This window comes from Oncorhynchus masou, chromosome 19, assembly GCF_036934945.1.
Source record: "Oncorhynchus masou masou isolate Uvic2021 chromosome 19, UVic_Omas_1.1, whole genome shotgun sequence".
NCBI classification, from domain to species: domain Eukaryota; kingdom Metazoa; phylum Chordata; class Actinopteri; order Salmoniformes; family Salmonidae; genus Oncorhynchus; species Oncorhynchus masou.
In genome coordinates, this window is record NC_088230.1 from 12,285,264 (window position 1) to 12,304,177 (window position 18,914).

An 18,914-nucleotide genomic window follows, 5' to 3' on the forward strand; every position below is an offset into this window, starting at 1 on the left:
GCTCTTTTTGCCATCTCGTTCTTTCTCCTCTTTTCTCTACCCCTCTCTCTCGCTCCCTCTTTCTCTCCCTCTCTCTCCTCTCTTTCTCTTTCTCTCTCTCAACCTCGTCACGTTCCCTCTCTCACACACTCCCCCCTTACCCTATCCCTTCTCCCTTCTGCTAGCAGTCGATTGTTGTTCCTTGTGTCTCGCTCTCTTGTTGTCTCTGTTGTTGTGTTGTGGTACAGTACTGATGCATCCTGGGAGTTGATGTTCACTGATGCCTGTGATGATGCTTTATCTCCTACTAGCTCCAGTGTAGGTTGGAGGGGCTTAAAGATGATCGCAGGACCCATAGGACCTTCAGCTCTCGAGTAACTATCCCCCCCCCATCAATGAGGAGCTGCCGCCGTCCGTTTCTGGCTTTCTCTCTGTTTTTCTGTCTTTCTTGCCCTCTCTCTTTCTTTCTCTCTCTCCCTAACATGCTCTGCTTTTAGTATCTGTGTCTGGTGTTGCAGAATGTCTGTAGACGTCATCAGTTTGCTCCAGTAGTGCACACTCACTCTCTCTTCCTTTCGCTCTTTCTCTCTCTCTCTCTCTTTTAGTTCACTAGTTTAGCTGTAGTCTTGTCTGGTTCGTTTTGCTTTTCTCTCGGCTATGGGACCACATCCTGCTATCCCTCCCTCCCCTCCATCCCCCCTATCCCTCTCTCCTGCCTCTGGCTGTGCAGTACCCAGCGGTGTTGCAGTAGTTGTAGGGGGGGGGAACATGTTGCAGAGCCACATAGACATGGAGCAGATAAGACAGACAACCAGACACGCAGGCATACAGAGACAGACAGACAGACAGACAGACAGACAGACAGACAGACAGACAGACAGACAGACAGACGGAGAGGTAGGCAGACAGACAGACAGACAGACAGACAGACAGACAGACAGACAGACAGACAGACAGACAGACAGACAGACAGACAGACAGACAGACAGACAGACAGACAGACAGACAGACAGACAGACAGACAGACAGACAGACAGACGGAGAGGTAGGCAGGTAGGTAGGTAGGTAGGTAGGTAGGTAGGTAGGTAGGTAGGTAGGTAGGTAGGTGGGAGACAGAAAGAAATAGAGACAGACAGACAGGTAGACAAGTTGGTAGACAGGAGACAAAACGGAATAGAGACACAGACATCATTTCTGAGCTAAAACTGATTGTAATCCGCCACCCCCTCAACACACACACATTCACATAGAGTGTGTGAGAGCTGTACTTACTGTACCGCCTCACTCTAACCATTCCCTCTGTCTAGCTACTCTTCTGCGTTAGTTGAGCGTTAGCTTATCGTTCCCATAGAGTCAGATGTGTTCAGAGAAACGCAGCCCTCCTGCTCCACATCTGAGCAGCCACTATCAATACTGCTGTTACTGCTCTTAATATATCTGTCATTGTCAACGTTGAATCAATATGGATGTTGTTGCCTTTGTCCACTTTATCTGGGAATTTAACTCATCTATCTTAGCTCAGTCAAACTAATCCAGGTATATCTGTGATTTTAACTAATCTATTTGAGCTCAGTCAAACTAATCCAGGTATATCTGTGAATTTAACTCATCTTTCTTAGCTCAGTCAAACTAATCCAAGTATATCTGTGAATTTAACTCATCTATTTTAGCTCAATCAAACTAATCCAGGTATATCTCTGAATTTAACTCATCTATTTGAGCTCAATCAAACTCATCCAGCTATATCTGTGAATTTAACTCATCTTTCTTAGCGCAATCAAACTAATCCAGGTATATCTGTGAATTTAACTCATCTATCTTAGCTCAGTCAAACTCATCCAGCTATATCTTTGAATTGAGCTAATCTGTTTTAGCTCGGTGAAATTATTCCAGCCGCTATCACTGTATCAAGCAAGACAAGAGGCACTTGAATTAGTATTACCCGTGTGACTTACAGTGCTGCTATGTCTGTGAGATTGTATGCACCATGTAAAAGAGGATAACGATACGAGGTCAGGAAGCGGAAGACGTCTGTATGGAAGGACAAAGAGCAAGATAGGTGTTAGTGTCACAAACCTCTTTCTCGGTCACTTTTTGACTGTTGAGTAAACATCTGATCTTTCAAAGATGTCGAAAAGGCAACCTGCTCTATAAAAATCTCATTGTGTCTCTTTTTTCTCCCTCTCTCTCTCTCTCTCTCTCTCTCTCTCTCTCTCTCTCTCTCTCTCTCTCTCTCTCTCTCTCGTTCTCTCTCTCTCTCTCTGTCTCTCTCTCTCTCTCTCTCTCTCTCCCTTTCTCTCTCTCTCTCTCTCTCTCTCTCTCTCTCTCTCTCTCTCTCTCTCTCTCTCTGTTCTCTCTCTCTCTCTCTCTCTCTCTCTCTCTCTCTCTCTCTCTCTCTCTCTGTCTCTCTCTCTCTCTCTGTTCTCTCTCTCTCTCTCTCTCTCTCTCTCTGTCTCTCTCTCTCTCTCTCTCTCTCTCTCTCTCTCTCTCTCTCTCTCTCTCTCTCTCTCCTTCGCCAGGTGCAGTCACGATACAGCAGCAAAGAAAACATCCTAAGATCAAGTAAGCACTCTGCCACACGCCCTTAAGAAGCGAGTTAGAGCTTCCCCTGTAGCAGGACAATTGTTTGTGCACGTCTATGTGTGCGTGTGTGTTCATACATGAGCATTCGTGCATCCGTCCGCACACACGAGTGATGTTGTGCCAGGGGCTAACTGAGGCCCATGTTCACAATCTGAAATAGGCTGTGGAATCGTCAGTTTATAGGACCGGGAATTTGGTCAAGAGAAATCCGTGCACTGTAGCCTCTCTTCTCTGTGCTGCTAGGCAGAGAGAAGAGAAGGCATTGTTCTGGCTTTGTTCTTCCCGCTTGCCTTTGGAATTATTCCACTGCTGTTATTAGAAACAACATGGTTGCTGTCGATAGCTGAAATCGTGTGTGTGTGTGTGTGTGTGTGTGTGTGTGTGTGTGTGTGTGTGTGTGTGTGTGTGTGTGTGTGTGTGTGTGTGCGTGCGTGCGTGTGTGTGTGTGTCTGTAAATGAAATAACACATATGGAATCATGTAATAACCAAAAAAGTGTTAAACAAGAAACACGAGCAATGGACATTAGACAGCTGGAAATCTGTCCTTTTGAGTCCAAATGTAAGATTTCTGGTTCCGGATGATCTCCGAAATGGTGGTTCCACCGTGAAGCATGGAGGAGGTGTGATGGGGAGGGGATGCTTTGCTGGTGACACTGTTGGTGATTTATTAAGACTTCAACGCACACTTAACCAGCATGGCTACCACAGCATTCTGCAGCAATACGCCATCCCATCTGGTTTGCTCATAGTGGGACTATAATTTAGGCTGTGTAAGGGCTATTTGATCAAGAAGGAGAGTGATGGAGATGCCTCAGATGACCTGGCCTCCAGAATCACCCAACCTCAACCCAATTGAGATGATTTGGGATGAGTCGAACTGAGTGAAGGAAAAGCTGCAAACAAGTGCTCAGCATATGTGGAAACACCTTCAAGGCTGTTAGAAAATTATTCCAGGTGAAGCTGGTTGAGAGAATGCCAAGAGTGTGCAAAGCTGTTATCAAGGCAAAGGGTGTTTTTTTTGGTAACTACATGATTCCATTTGTGTTATTTCATAGTTTTGATGTCTTCACTATTATTCTACAATGTAGAAAATAGTCAAAATATAGACAATCCTTTTAATGAGTAGGCGTGTCCAAACTTTTGACTGGTACAGTAGGTGTATGATTCTGTGTAAGACCCTGTCCCTGTGTCCTCTCTCTGTCTCTGTCTCTGTCTCTGTCTCTGTCTCTCTCTCTCTCTCTCTCTCTCTCTCTCTCTCTCTCTCTCTCTCTCTCTTCTCCCGTCAGGTCACAGTGCAGTGGACATCACCAAGGTGGCCCGGAGACACCGTATGTCCCCGTTCCCCCTCACCTCCATGGACAAGGCCTTCATCACTGTGCTAGAGATGACCGCCATCCTGGGTACTGAGATCATCAACTACAGAGGTGAGGAGGGGAATGCACACACACACAAGCTATAAAAATGAATACACAAATACTGTACACACACATGAAAGTATGGAGGTGAGGACACACACACACATACACACATACATGCACAAATCAGCACACACATCAACTAGTCTGTATTGTATATGGTCAGCATGATGAGTACATCTATCAATCATCGATTACAAAGTTCAGGCAGTAAAGTGAGTCATCCACTGACTACATCATATTACTGTATATATCACCTTACGAACACATCAACTATAGATGCAGAGGTTGTAGAGGGCTTCACCTCCCACCCCCTCAAACTCCCCCAGGCTCGAGTGTTAAAGTCCAACAAGTCCTCCAGTCCTCCCCCTTGCCAGTCCCCAGTCTCTGCCTTCAACTGCAGTGGTGGAAACAGTGGTGGCACCTCCCCCTTTGGCCGCTGAAACACCCACTTACCATTTCAGACAGTGCCACCTAGACCTCCCCCAGGAATCTCCCCAGCAGCCTAAAAGATGTTAGTCCTGTTTGTTGTGCCAGGACTTCCGGAGTTTTCCACCCCTCCCCCCAGCAGGCGCCGGTCACTCAGCCTTAGTAAACTCGCTGCCATCAGTTGCTTCTGTAGGGTGGCTGGTTGAACTAATCTCAAAAGAATGGTTGGATTGTGGAAGATAGACTCAGGCTCCACACTCCCTTCTTGTGTAGGTCTTAGCAGCTGCCAGGCCCTCAACACCGCAGAGTAAAACTCAGAGAGACCTGTTGTACTCAGCCTCTCCAGCCTCATGCGGAACAGCTGCTGGTCCAACCGTAATCTGCCAGCTCTCCTTAGCAGTGCGCATACTGGTTCCCTCCAGCCGACATCAGTATGGGTACAGCAATCTCTGCACCGCCTTTAGTCAGAATGCAGCCACCCTGCTCTCCAGTTCCCCCAGACCCGTGGATGGACATGTACAACACTGTCGCATTCAGCCAGTGATGGCCGAACCAGAATAAAACCTGCATCTCCACCACCACAGAGGTCACCCGCCCATCAGACAGCCGTAGATAATGCAAACCCTTGGCTTCACCGCTCTGTCTTTCTAAACTAAAGAAGAAGGAGCTGGGAGCATCCATCTCCTTGAGCAAGGAGAACCTAGCTCTTACAAGTGCTCCCTTTGCTTTAACCTGGAAAAAACTGCCCAGGTCCCTACATAATTCAGCTAAATTAGTCTGGAGGTCTACATTACCTTGCCCCACCAGCTCTACCTACACTTCATTGATACTATGCTCGAGTTCCCCCAATACTCTCCTAGCCTCTGAGGATGAGAGAGCTGTATACTGTTGACAGAAAAGCCGAATTTGGACTTTTCCCACATCCCACCATTGACTCAGAGACACATACTCCAGTCTTTGCTTAAAACCTCAGCAAAAAGTGGCATCTTGTAAGAGCTTTACATTAAACTTCCAATTTGATGCCTGCCAAAGCCCTGGTAAAATAGACAGCTGAGCCATGGTTATGTGGTGCCCCAAAAAATCCACCAGGAGAATGGTAGCTCCCAACAGCCTATTGCTCTGATTCCTGGACATGTAAAACTGATTGAGTCGGGCTGCACTCACCCTAGTCCTAAAGACGTTTACCAATGTATACTGTGTTGGGATGTCTAGTTCTCCAAACATCCATGAGATCAAACTGCTTAATGATGTCCCTTACCCCCCACTGAGCCTGATAGAGTCTCCTCCCCATTTCTATCTTTCATGAAATCCATCGTACAGCTCCAGTCGTACAGCGACAGAGTTCCTGTCTAAGACACCCAAACAGAAGCCCCCTCTCTCTCCCTGTGTTAGGCGCATGCACATTTATAAGGACAAAACCCCTGTTGTTAATTTCTGATTTTACTACAAGCAGTCTACCCCTGCACAAAGGAGCACATTTTTTTGCCACCCCTGCACTAACATTTGTGCCATGGCTCAGCACACTTGCCCTTTTCCACCAGAGGCCCCAATCTACTTCATTCACCACATCACTAAACAACACCTGTACTTTTTTTTGTTTTACATATTCACCCAACACACTCCTCTTTCCCACATATCTGGCGCCATTTATATTGAGCGAGCCGACCCGAAGAGTCTCCAAAAGAAGTCTCCATTTATATTGAGCGAGCCGACCCGAAGAGTCTCCAAAAGAAGTCTCCATTTATATTGAGCGAGCCTAGTCTCCAAAAGAGTCTCCAAAAGAAGTCTCCATTTATATTGAGCGAGCCTACCCGAAGAGTCTCCAAAAGAAGTCTCCATTTATATTGAGCGAGCCTACCCGAAGAGTCTCCAAAAGAAGTCTCCATTTATATTGAGCGAGCCTACCCGAAGAGTCTCCAAAAGAAGTCTCCATTTATATTGAGCGAGCCAACCCGAAGAGTCTCCATAAGAAGTGGGAGAAAAGCCAGCAAAGAAAGAGACCAATGGCAAAGCTCAAAAAGCCCCAGTGCCAGAAAGAAACTATACATCTAAATAGTGTCTGAAGGTCGACGCTTACGCACGGTTCTGACCCACTTCCTCAACCTAAAACATTTCCTGGGAGAGAGGACACTATGCCCCTCATTTTTCATGGCGTGTTGTACGATTTTACAAACAGCTTGACACCCTCCTCAACCGCCCGTAGTCACTTGCCCTTCCCCACTATACTCTCCTCATCCAATAGCATAACCTGTCTAGGCATAGCATGACTAGACCCAGCCTCATCTACACCACCATCTATAGCATGACGAGACCCAGCCTCATCTACACCACCATCTATAGCATGACTAGACCCAGCCTCATCTACACCACCATCCATAGCATGACTAGACCCAGCCTCATCTACAACACCATCCATAGCATGACTAGACCCAGGCTCATCTACATCACCATCTATAGCATGACTCGACCCAGCCTCATATACACCACCAACTATAGCATGACTAGACCCAGCCTCATCTACACCACCATCTATAGCATGACTAGACACCGCCTCATCTACACCACCATCTATAGCATGACTCGACCCAGCCTCATATACAACACCATTTATAGCATGACGAGACCCAGCCTCATCTACACCACCATCTATAGCATGACTAGACCCAGCCTCATCTACACCACCATCTATAGCATGACTAGACACCGATTCATCTACACCACCATCTATAGCATGACTAGACCCAGCCTCATCTACACCACCATCTATAGCATGACTAGACCCAGCCTCATCTACACCACCATCCATAGCATGACTAGACCCAGCCTCATCTAAACCACCATCCATAGCATGACTAGACCCAGCCTCATCTACAACACCATCCATAGCATGACTAGACCCAGCCTCATATACAACACCATTTATAGCATGACTAGACCCAGCCTCATATACACCACCAACTATAGCATGACTAGACCCAGCCTCATCTACACCACCATCTATAGCATGACTAGACACCGCCTCATCTACACCACCATCTATAGCATGACTAGACACCGCCTCATCTACACCACCATCTATAGCATGACTCGACCCAGCCTCATATACAACACCATTTATAGCATGACGAGCCCAGCCTCATCTACACCACCATCTATAGCATGACTAGACCCAGCCTCATCTACACCACCATCTATAGCATGACTAGACACCACCTCATCTACACCACCATCTATAGCATGACTAGACCCAGCCTCATCTACACCACCATCTATAGCATGACTAGACCCAGCCTCATCTACACCACCATCCATAGCATGACTAGACCCAGCCTCATCTACATCACCATCCATAGCATGACTAGACCCAGCCTCATCTACAACACCATCCATAGCATGACTAGACCCAGGCTCATCTACATCACCATCTATAGCATGACTAGACCCAGCCTCATATACACCACCATCTATAGTATGACTAGACCCAGCATCATATACACCACCATCTATTGCATGACTAGACCCAGCCTCATATACACCAACATCTATTGCATGACTAGACCCAGCCTCATATACACCAACATCTATAGTATGACTAGACCCAGGCTCATATACACCACCATCTATTGCATGACTAGACCCAGCCTCATATACACCACCATCTATTGCATGACTAGACCCAGCCTCATATACACCAACATCTATTGCATGACTAGACCCAGCCTCATATACACCACCATCTATTGCATGACTAGACCCAGCCTCATATACACCACCATCTATTGCATGACTAGACCCAGCCTCATATACACCACCATCTATTGCATGACTAGACCCAGCCTCATATACACCACCATCTATTGCATGACTAGACCCAGCCTCATATACACCAACATCTATTGCATGACTAGACCCAGCCTCATATACACCACCATCTATTGCATGACTAGACCCAGACCCAGCTCTATACACCAACATCTATGCATGACCACCCATCATATACACCACCATCTTGCATGACTAGACCCAGCCTCATACCAACATCACATGACAACCCATCTACACCATCAACTATAGCATGACTAGACCCAGCCTCATCTACATCACCATCTACAGCATGACTATACCCAGCCTCATATACACCACCAACTATAGCATGACTAGACCCAGTCTCATCCACACCAACATCTATAGCATGACTACACCCAGTCTCATATACACCACCATCTATAGCATGACTAGACCCAGCCTACACCAGCAACTATCATGACTAGACCTCATATACATCACCATCTATAGCATGACTAGACCCAGTCTCATATACACCACCATCTATAGCATGACTAGACCCAGCCTCATCTACCACCATCAACTATAGCATGACTAGACCCAGCCTCATCTACATCACCATCTATAGCATGACTAGCCTCACTACACCACCATCAGCATGACTCATATACACCACCATCTATAGCATGACTAGACCCAGCCTCATATACACCACCATCTATAGCATGACTAGACCCAGTCTCATATACACCACCATCTATAGCATGACTAGACCCAGCCTCATATACATCACCATCATGATAGACCCATGATCTACATCACCATCTATCATGATACACCATCACCATCTATAGCATGACTAGACCCAGCCTACACCACCATCTATAGCATGACTAGACCCAGTCTCATCTACACCACCATCTATAGCATGACTATACACCACCATCTATAGCATGACTAGACCCAGCCTCATCATACACCACCATCTATAGCATGACTAGACCCAGCCTCATCTACACCACCACCATCTATAGCATGACTAGACCCAGCCTCATCTACACCACCATCTATAGCATGACTAGACCCAGCCTCATCTACACCACCATCCATAGCATGACTAGACCCAGACCCAGCCTCATATACACCACCATCTATAGACCCAGCCTCATCTACACCACCATCATGACTAGACCCAGCATCATATACCTCATGCATACACCACCATCATCATATACACCACCATCTATAGCATGACTAGACCCAGGCTCATACACCACCATCCATGACTAGCATGACTAGACCCAGCCTCATCTACATCACCATCCATAGCATGACTAGACCCAGCCTCATATACACCACCATCTATTGCATGACTAGACCCAGCCTCATATACACCACCATCTATAGCATGACTAGACCCAGCCTCATATACACCACCATCTATAGCATGACTAGACATCTATTGCATGACTCTCATATACACCACCATCTATAGCATGACTAGACCCAGCCTCATATACACCACCATCTATAGCATGACTAGACCCAGCCTCATATCATCTACATGACACCATCATATACACCACCATCTATTGCATGACTAGACCCAGCCTCATCTACACCACCATCTATAGCATGACTAGACCCAGCCTCATCTACACCACCATCTATAGCATGACTAGACCCAGCCTCATATACACCACCATCTATAGCATGACTAGACCCAGCCTCATGACTACACCCACCATCTATAGCATGACTAGACCCAGCCTCATCTACACCACCATCTATAGCTAGACCCAGCCTCATCTACACCACCATCATGACTAGACCCAGCCTCATCTACATCACCATCTATAGCATGACTAGACCCAGCCTCATATACACCACCATCTATAGCATGACTAGACCCAGCCTCATATACACCACCATCTATAGCATGACTAGACCCAGCCTCATCTACACCACCATCTATAGCATGACTAGACCCAGCCTCATCTACACCACCATCTATAGCATGACTAGACCCAGCCTCATATACACCACCATCTATAGCATGACTAGACCCAGCCTCATCCACCATCTATAGCATGACTAGACCCAGCCTCATATACACCACCATCTATAGCATGACTAGACCCAGCCTCATATACACCACCATCTATAGCATGACTACACCCAGCCTCATATACACCACCAACTATAGCATGACTAGACCCAGCCTCATCTACATCACCATCTATAGCATGACTAGACCCAGCCTCATCTACACCACCATCTATAGCATGACTAGACCCAGCCTCACATACACCACCATCTATAGCATGACTAGACCCAGTCTCATATACACCACCATCTATAGCATGACTAGACCCAGCCTCATATACACCACCTCATCTACACCACCATCTATAGCATGACTAGAGCCTCATCTACACCACCATCCCAGCATGACTAGACCCATCTACACCACCATCTATAGCATGACTAGACCCAGTCTCATCTACACCACCATCTATAGCATGACTAGACCCAGCCTCATCTACACCACCATCTATAGCATGACTAGACCCAGCCTCATCTACACCACCATCTATAGCATGACTGACTAGACCCAGCCTCATCTACACCACCATCATCTACTACCACTCATCCATAGCATGACTAGACCCAGCCTCATATACACCACCATCTATAGCATGACTAGACCCAGCCTCATCTACACCACCATCTATAGCATGACTAGACCCAGCCTCATATACACCACCATCTATAGCATGACTAGACCCAGCCTCATATACACCACCATCTATAGCATGACTAGACCCAGCCTCATCTACACCACCATCTATAGCATGACTAGACCCAGCCTCATCTACACCACCATCTATAGCATGACTAGACCCAGCCTCATCTACACCACCATCCATAGCATGACTAGACCCAGCCTCATCTACACCACCATCTATAGCATGACTAGACCCAGCCTCATCTACACCACCATCTATAGCATGACTAGACCCAGCCTCATCTACACCACCATCCATAGCATGACTAGACCCAGCCTCATCTAAACCACCATCTATAGCATGACTAGACCCAGCCTCATATACACCACCATCTACAGCATGACTAGACCCAGCCTCATATACACCACCATCTATAGCATGACTAGACCCAGCCTCATATACACCACCATCTATAGCATGACTAGACCCAGCCTCATATACACCACTATCTATAGCATGACTAGACCCAGCCTCATATACACCACCATCTATAGCATGACTAGACCCAGCATCATCTACACCACCATATATAGCATGACTAGACCCAGCTTCATCTCCACCACCATCTATAGCATGACTACACCCAGGCTCTGCTACCTATGTCTCATGGCCCTTTGCAAGTTGACCTCGATTTCCGCCACTGGCGCTTGTATCCTCACCTTGTCGATGGGCTTTATGTGAGCATGCAAAGCTCTTATGCCCCAAATCCCCACACTCAAAGCACCGTATACTATCTGTGAAGGCAAACGCTGCATAGAGCCTCTCCCCGAGCCTCACTTTAAAATACACATTTAACTGTTACTCATTGTTGTTCAGAAACAAGAAGTATTGCCTCCTGAACGAAACAACATGCTTAATGGCATCTGCCTGAAATCCTGCCAACAGTACATGAAAACTGATAGCAAACATACCAAACCAACTCAGCTCTTTCCGGATTTGATCATCCATAATAAACAGAGGTAGATTCGCGACTACCACCCTAGTCGATGGAGTCGAAACCAGGAGACCCAGAGACTCACAGACACAAAGTAAGTGACCATTACCTAACTTAGCACTACATGATCAGTAGCTCAACAGTGTGGTCCTAGGATGGTGGGTTTGATTTCCGGCACCAACCGTGTGTAAAATTGTAATTTGGATTAAAGCGTCTGCTAAATAACATTATTCATATTACAATGGAATGTCGGTGGTACAGAACAGACTTGTAGCACCTTGTCAGGCTCAACCACATCACTGACAATATGAACTACACATGACAGGGTTTAAGCTGACTCTGGCTCTTGTCTGCAGGCTTAGATGTTACACACATACTCTGAATGTCATATTACAGTGTACAGACACATTCAGAGGAGTATAAACACACTGGTCCTGGAGCCTGTCTGTCCCACTAGCTATTCCTAGGGTACTGCCCTTAGGGCATTTGTCAGAGTGCCTTAGGGCCGTGGTCACCCCCCTGGCTGTGTGACATCAGTGTGGTGGTGGTGACACAGACCTGACATGGGGGCAGGACACAGGACACACACTTACACACTCACACACTTCTGATTCAGTTCTGTGCTCACCATGACTAATAGAACAGCTATGGTTGTGTGTTCTCTCTTTTTTCTCCCAGTAAAGTGATGTAAAGTGATGTTCATGTTGTTTTGGGGGAGGGTGTTTCAGGATGGAACAGCTCCTGTGCTGGTGGGGGGAGGCGTGTGTGGTGGGGGGAGGGGATGGAGAGGGGTGTGCGTCAGGGGAGGAGAGGGGAGAGGGGTGTGTGGGTCGGAGGGGGAGGGAGAGAGATAGGTGTGCGGTGGGGGAGGAGGGGGCATGGTCCGTGTGTGTGCTTGATGGAGCTTGTCTTAGCTTGTCTAAGCTTGCCTGGCACAAGACTATCAATTCATTGAATAGTCCCAAAAGTGCAAATCCACTCACGTCCCAACATCTGTCACTGCAGGCTCAATCAAATGCTTTAAGTATTTGAAAGATTTGGAACATTAATTGAACCTACTCTTATGTGTGTGCGTGCATATGTTCATGCTTGTGCGTATGTGTGTGTCCCAATCCTTAGCTCTCCGTCTCATGTAAGTCATTGATATCATAGCTCAGATTTCACATTAACACCCACTTAATAATCACAGGAAGACACACACACGAGAGTCTGTGTTTATGTGTGTCTGTGTATGTTTGTTCTGGTGTGTGTTTGTTTGGATGTGTGTGTTTTTTAGCTTTGGGTGTATGTGTGTGTGTGTGTGTGTGTGTGTGTGTGTGTGTGTGTGTGTGTGTGTGTGTGTGTGTGTGTGTGTGTGTGTGTGTGTGTGTGTGTGTGTGTGTGTGTGTGTGTGTGTGTGTTTGTTCAGGTGTTTGTGTGTGTGTTTTTCTGGTCAGGTGGTGAGTCACCCACAGAGATCCTGATGAGAGGTGTCACACTCTCTCTCTAACACACACACCTCTGGCACATATGTCTCTCCGTGTCTTCATCTGAAACAGATGCCCTCTCTCCCTCCATCTGTCCCTCCTCTCCCTCCCTCTCTCCCTCTCTCCCTCTCTCTCCCTTCCTCTCTCTCCCTCTCTCTCTCTCTCCCTCTCTCCCTCTCTCCCTCTCAATTCCATTCAATCCCTCTCTCACTCCTCTCCCTTTCTCCCTTCCTCTCTCTCACTCCTCTCCCTTTCTCCCTTCCTTTCTCTCACTCCTCTCCCTTTCTCCCTTCCTCTCTCTCAATCCTCTCCCTTTCTCCCTTCCTCTCTCTCACTCCTCTCCCTTTCTCCCTTCCTCTCTCTCATACCCTCTTCTCTCCCTTTCTCCCTTCCTCTCTCTCACTTCTCTCCCTTTCTCCCTTCCTCTCTCTCACTCCTCTCCCTGTCTACCTTCCTCTCTCTCACTCCTCTCCCTTTCTCCCTTCCTCTCTCTCTCATACCCTCTTCTCCTCCATCCCCTCTCTCTTCTCTCCTCCATCCCCCTCTCTTCTCCTCCTCCATCCCCTCTCTCTTCTCCTCCTCCATCCCCTCTCTCTTCTCCTCCTCCATCCCTCTCTCTTCTCCTCCTCCATCCCCTCTCTCTTCTCCTCCTTCCCCCCTCTCTTCTCCTCCTCCATCCCCTCTCTCTTCTCCTCCTCCATCCCCTCTCTCTTCTCCTCCTCCATCCCCTCTCTCTTCTCCTCCTCCATCCCCCTCTCTTCTCCTCCTCCATCCCCTCTCTCTTCTCCTCCTCCATCCCCTCTCTCTTCTCCTCCTCCATCCTCCTCCATCCCCCCTCTCTTCTCCTCCTCCATCCCATCCATCCCTCTCTTCTCCTCCTCCATCCCCTCTCTCTTCTCCTCCTCCATCCCTTCTCTCTTCTCCTCCTCCATCCCCTCTCTCTTCTCCTCCTCCATCCCCTCTCTTCTCCTCCTCCATCCCCTCTCTCTTCTCCTCCTCCATCCCCTCTCTCTTCTCCTCCTCCATCCCCCTCTCTCTTCTCCTCCTCCATCCCTTCTCTCTTCTCCTCCTCCATCCCCTCTCTCTTCTCCTCCTCCATCCCCTCTCTCTTCTCCTCATCCATCCCATCTCTCTTCTCCTCCTCCATCCCCTCTCTCTTCTCCTCCTCCATCCCTTCTCTCTTCTCCTCCTCCATCCCCTCTCTCTTCTCCTCCTCCACCCCTTCTCTCTTCTCCTCCTCCATCCCCCTCTCTTCTCCTCCTCCATCCCCTCTCTCTTCTCCTCCTCCATCCCTTCTCTCTTCTCCTCCTCCATCCCCTCTCTCTTCTCCTCCTCCATCCCCTCTCTCTTCTCCTCCTCCATCCCCTCTCTCTTTCTCTAGATGGGATGGGTCGAGTCCTGGCTCAGGACGTTTATGCCAAAGACAACCTGCCCCCGTTCCCCGCCTCTGTCAAGGATGGTTATGCAGTAAGAGGTATGTTATTTATATTTTTTTTTTATGTATTCATCTGTAATATATTGCAATGTAGCCTACACAACCACACACTACACTACACACACACACACACACACACACACACACACACACACACACACACACACACACACACACACTGTATACCACCTTATGTCATATTGTACTGTACTGCTGAATATTACACAGTACATGGCATGCTATCCCTCTCTCTGTGCTGATATGCCCTTCCTGTTTGTGAAGTCAGGAGGCACTACCCACTGAAACACGAGTCAGCTAAATGACACTCTTCCACAGTCACCCACTCACACACACATATCGTAGATACACACACACACGGCATACACACACAGAGACACACATTGATAAACATGCAGCAGCATATACACACAATCCTACAAACATACACACAGATGTAATTACATTTTATTTTATTTTTTTAGCGGCTGATGGTCCAGGTGACCGTTTCATCATCGGAGAATCCCAGGCTGGAGAACAGGTTCACCCCCTTACACACACACACAAACACACACACACACACACACACACACACACCCTTACAGACAAAAACACACACTTACACTTCACCTTTTCTATAACGTGACTACACACACAGCTACAAGCAACTGGCTGGAAACCCACTTCATGTAGAGAAATATCGAAACACACACACACACGCACACGTAAAATTGTGGCATGGCTGCTAGACAGAGAAGGTGGATGTAAAACACTCCTTCAGAGCAGAAGTGTGTATGTGTGTGCGCGGGTACGTGTGTGCGCGCGAGGAACACGCCCCCGTAGCGTAGCGACACAGTACTGACTCAGCATACTGAATTACCCAGCAACCCACTCACTCGCAGGTGGGCCGCCTGCCTGGCCTCATTATACACGGTATCACACACACACTGATGCATGACACGAGATCACACAAACACACTGACACATCAATACACCTCCTGCATGGCTGATGCGATACGTTGTTGTGCTGTTGCTATGTGTCTGCCTGTGACTGGAAAACACAATAATACCTTACGCTTAGACACATACCAATATTTTAGGATTCTAAGAGAGCCTAGGGGGACATTCTACAGATACGTTTGGAACATCTGTGTACGTCCGAGTGTGTGTGTGTGTGTGTGTGTGTGTGTGTGTGTGTGTGTGTGTGTGTGTGTGTGTGTGTGTGTGTGTGTGTGTGTGTGTGTGTGTGTGTGCGTATTTGACACCAGTCTCTTTCTCTCTCCCTTGCAGCCCACCCACACAGTGATGCCAGGCCAGGTGATGAGGGTGACGACGGGAGCTCCTATCCCCTGTGGGGCGGACGCTGTGGTACAGGTGGAGGACACGGAGCTGCTCCGCGAGTCTGAGGACGTGAGTCTCACCTTTGACCCCTGACCCTTAGCCCTGTGAAGAGGGACAGGGTTCATGTCCTAGCTTCTTCTAAGGAACTAGCAGTGTCTGTCTATTACCTGGGTATAAGGTCTAGACCCGTGACAATATAGTAGAAACTTACTAGGCCAGTGTCTAGGTCTGGGACAGTGGAGCCTTCCAGCAAAAGACTTGGGCAAGTACCAGGATGTTGGTTAGACAATGGTTAGACAAAGCCTAGTATCAGGTAGAGTGTCTAGCGGTTGAAGGCTTAGCGGCTATGCTGATTACCCAGGAACAGAGAATAGTGTTTAGTAGGGAGTCTTCTAGATTAGGGGACAGTAGTAAATGGTTGTGATGATGGCTCCTTACAGAATGTTTTGTCTTGTCTCCTTCTCAGGGCACCGAGGAGCTGGAGGTGCGGATCCTCGTCCAGGCCCGTCCAGGACAGGACATCAGGTGTGTGTGTGTGTGTGTGTGTGTGTGTGTGTGTGTGTGTGTGTGTGTGTGTGTGTGTGTGTGTGTGTGTGTGTGTGTGTGTGTGTGTGTGTGTGTGTGTGTGTGTGTGTGTGTGTGTGTGTGTGTGTGTGTGTGTGTGTGTGTGTGTGTGTGCGTCAGTGGAGGCTGGTGGAGGGTGGGCTCATAGTAATGGCAGGAATGGAATAGATGGAACGGGATCAAACACATATTGCAACCACATGTGTATGTGTCTTTCTGTATGAAGTGTGTGAGTGTCTGTAAAATGTGTGAACATATGTTTCAATGGTGTCCCTCTGAATCCTATCCCCTCCCTGTCTCCGCTTCTCTCCAGGCCCATAGGTCATGACATCAAGCGTGGGGAATGTGTCCTGTCCAAGGGAACCCACATGGGCCCCTCTGAGATTGGCTTGCTGGCCACCGTAGGGGTCACCGAGGTGGAGGTGCAGAAGTTCCCCGTGGTGGCTGTCATGTCCACAGGCAACGAGGTGAGACAGACAGACAGACAGACAGACAGACAGACAGACAGACAGACAGACAGACAGACAGACAGACAGACAGACACACACACTTGGCTGTGTTTTTCCTGGTCAGGTCCTGTGGTCAGCCCAACTTCCAGGCCCTAATCATAGATGGAATGACATGAGGAAAAGAAGCTGTTCAAAGTTCTGTATTTGGACAGTCATAACAGTACATGAGTGTGCTGACCTGCACCAACCCAAGAATTTGTTCTTAACTGACTTGATTTATTTATAGATTTTTATTTAACCTTTATTTAACTAGGCAAGTCAGTTAAGAACAAATTCTTGTTTACAATGACGGCCTTCCCCAGCCAAACCTGGCATACTTTTGAATGACACTTCCGGCTTTGGAAATATCGGGTTACCAGGGAGAAAGTGATTTATTGTCAGGATGGAACATTTGTAAAATCCCTGGGAAATATTCAACCTACACCAGGGGGTAAATGTTAATAGACAAATAAAGAGAGTTCCAAACCTCTCTACTAATAACAGCTAGCTTTCAGGTTACATATCCCTCCTATTAGGCCCCTCCGCTCTAGTGGATTGATCCCTGCACCACAATCCTGTGGTTAGTACATCGCTTTGGTGACCTTCCCCGCACCACTCTGATCACTCCCAGTCCTAGCAAAATTCCTGCTAGAGAAATCGTTTTTGCTAAAAAGCTAATTTTGTTCACGTTTGACAATTTAAATATTACAGCAAGTTACTTAATTGTTACCCAAAAATGATTTGATATTGAGATTAAAACATTTTGCAACAGAGACCGACAATGAGTGTTTCTTATTGGACAAATCCAGGTTGTCCCTTCCTGTTGCAGTTAGTTTTTTTTTCTCTCCAATTGGTGCCTAATGAACACGTCCCCTGGTGTCTCTAGCTGTTGAACCCAGAGGACGACCTCCATCCAGGGAAGATCAGGGATAGTAACCGCTCCACGCTGCTCGCTACCATCCAGGAGCACGGATATCCCACCATCAACCTGGGCATCGTGGGAGACAAGTAGGACTTCACACTCCCCTTCCTGTTCTTGATGCTCCTCCCCTTTCTGTTCATCTTCCTTTTCCTCCTCCTCCTATCCCTTCTCTTCTTCTCTGTCTACTCTCCTTCCTGTTCCTAGTCCTCTTCCTCCCATTACTTTTCCTCCTCCTCTCTTCTCCTCTTCTGTGGTGTTTGATGGTAACTGGTAACTGTTCTCTGTCTATCGGCCCCACAGCCCAGACGACCTCCTGAATGCCCTGAACGAGGGCATCAGCCGTGCTGACGTCATCATCACCTCTGGAGGGGTGTCTATGGGAGAGAAGGTATGTGAGCAAATCGTGAGTATGAATGGTCATTGGTTATGACATTGCACTATGCTGACACCTTGTGGTTGGGATGGGAACTGTTTAAAAATATATAGTAGATATTATTTCAGCCTGGTCTCATAGACCAGATGTAACAAATTAGTATGATATGTTATGTTTGGTATGGTTACATAAGACATAGTTATTGAAGGCAAAAAATGTAAGTTGGATGGATGGATGGGAGTATAAGGCTAACGTCTAGCAACCCAAAGGTTGTGAATTTGTATCTCATTACGGACAACTTTAGCATTTTAGCAAGTTTTAGCTATTTTTTATTTTAGCAAACCCTTCCCCTAACCTTAACCATTTAAACTAACTTCTACACTTAACCCTACTCTTAACCCTAACCCCTAGC

At 47.4% G+C, this 18,914-nt stretch overlaps 1 protein-coding gene across 5 annotated transcripts in view; it reads left to right on the forward strand.

Annotated features, from left to right (window-relative positions):
• Window positions 1-18,914, forward strand: part of LOC135505813 (gephyrin-like) — a 127,138-nt gene that overhangs the window by 103,525 nt on the left and 4,699 nt on the right. For 2 of the 5 annotated variants that reach the window (XM_064924967.1, XM_064924968.1), the window contains exons 10-18: window positions 2,499-2,541; window positions 3,850-3,987; window positions 14,764-14,856; window positions 15,300-15,355; window positions 16,105-16,224; window positions 16,622-16,680; window positions 17,033-17,186; window positions 18,094-18,215; window positions 18,430-18,532. In XM_064924967.1, the coding sequence (XP_064781039.1) occupies window positions 2,499-2,541; window positions 3,850-3,987; window positions 14,764-14,856; window positions 15,300-15,355; window positions 16,105-16,224; window positions 16,622-16,680; window positions 17,033-17,186; window positions 18,094-18,215; window positions 18,430-18,532 (888 nt within the window). Of the gene's footprint in view, window positions 1-290; window positions 354-2,498; window positions 2,542-3,849; window positions 3,988-14,763; window positions 14,857-15,299; window positions 15,356-16,104; window positions 16,225-16,621; window positions 16,681-17,032; window positions 17,187-18,093; window positions 18,216-18,429; window positions 18,533-18,914 lie in introns of all 5 variants that reach the window. The other 3 variants (XM_064924969.1, XM_064924970.1, XM_064924971.1) reach the window with 2 other exon arrangements.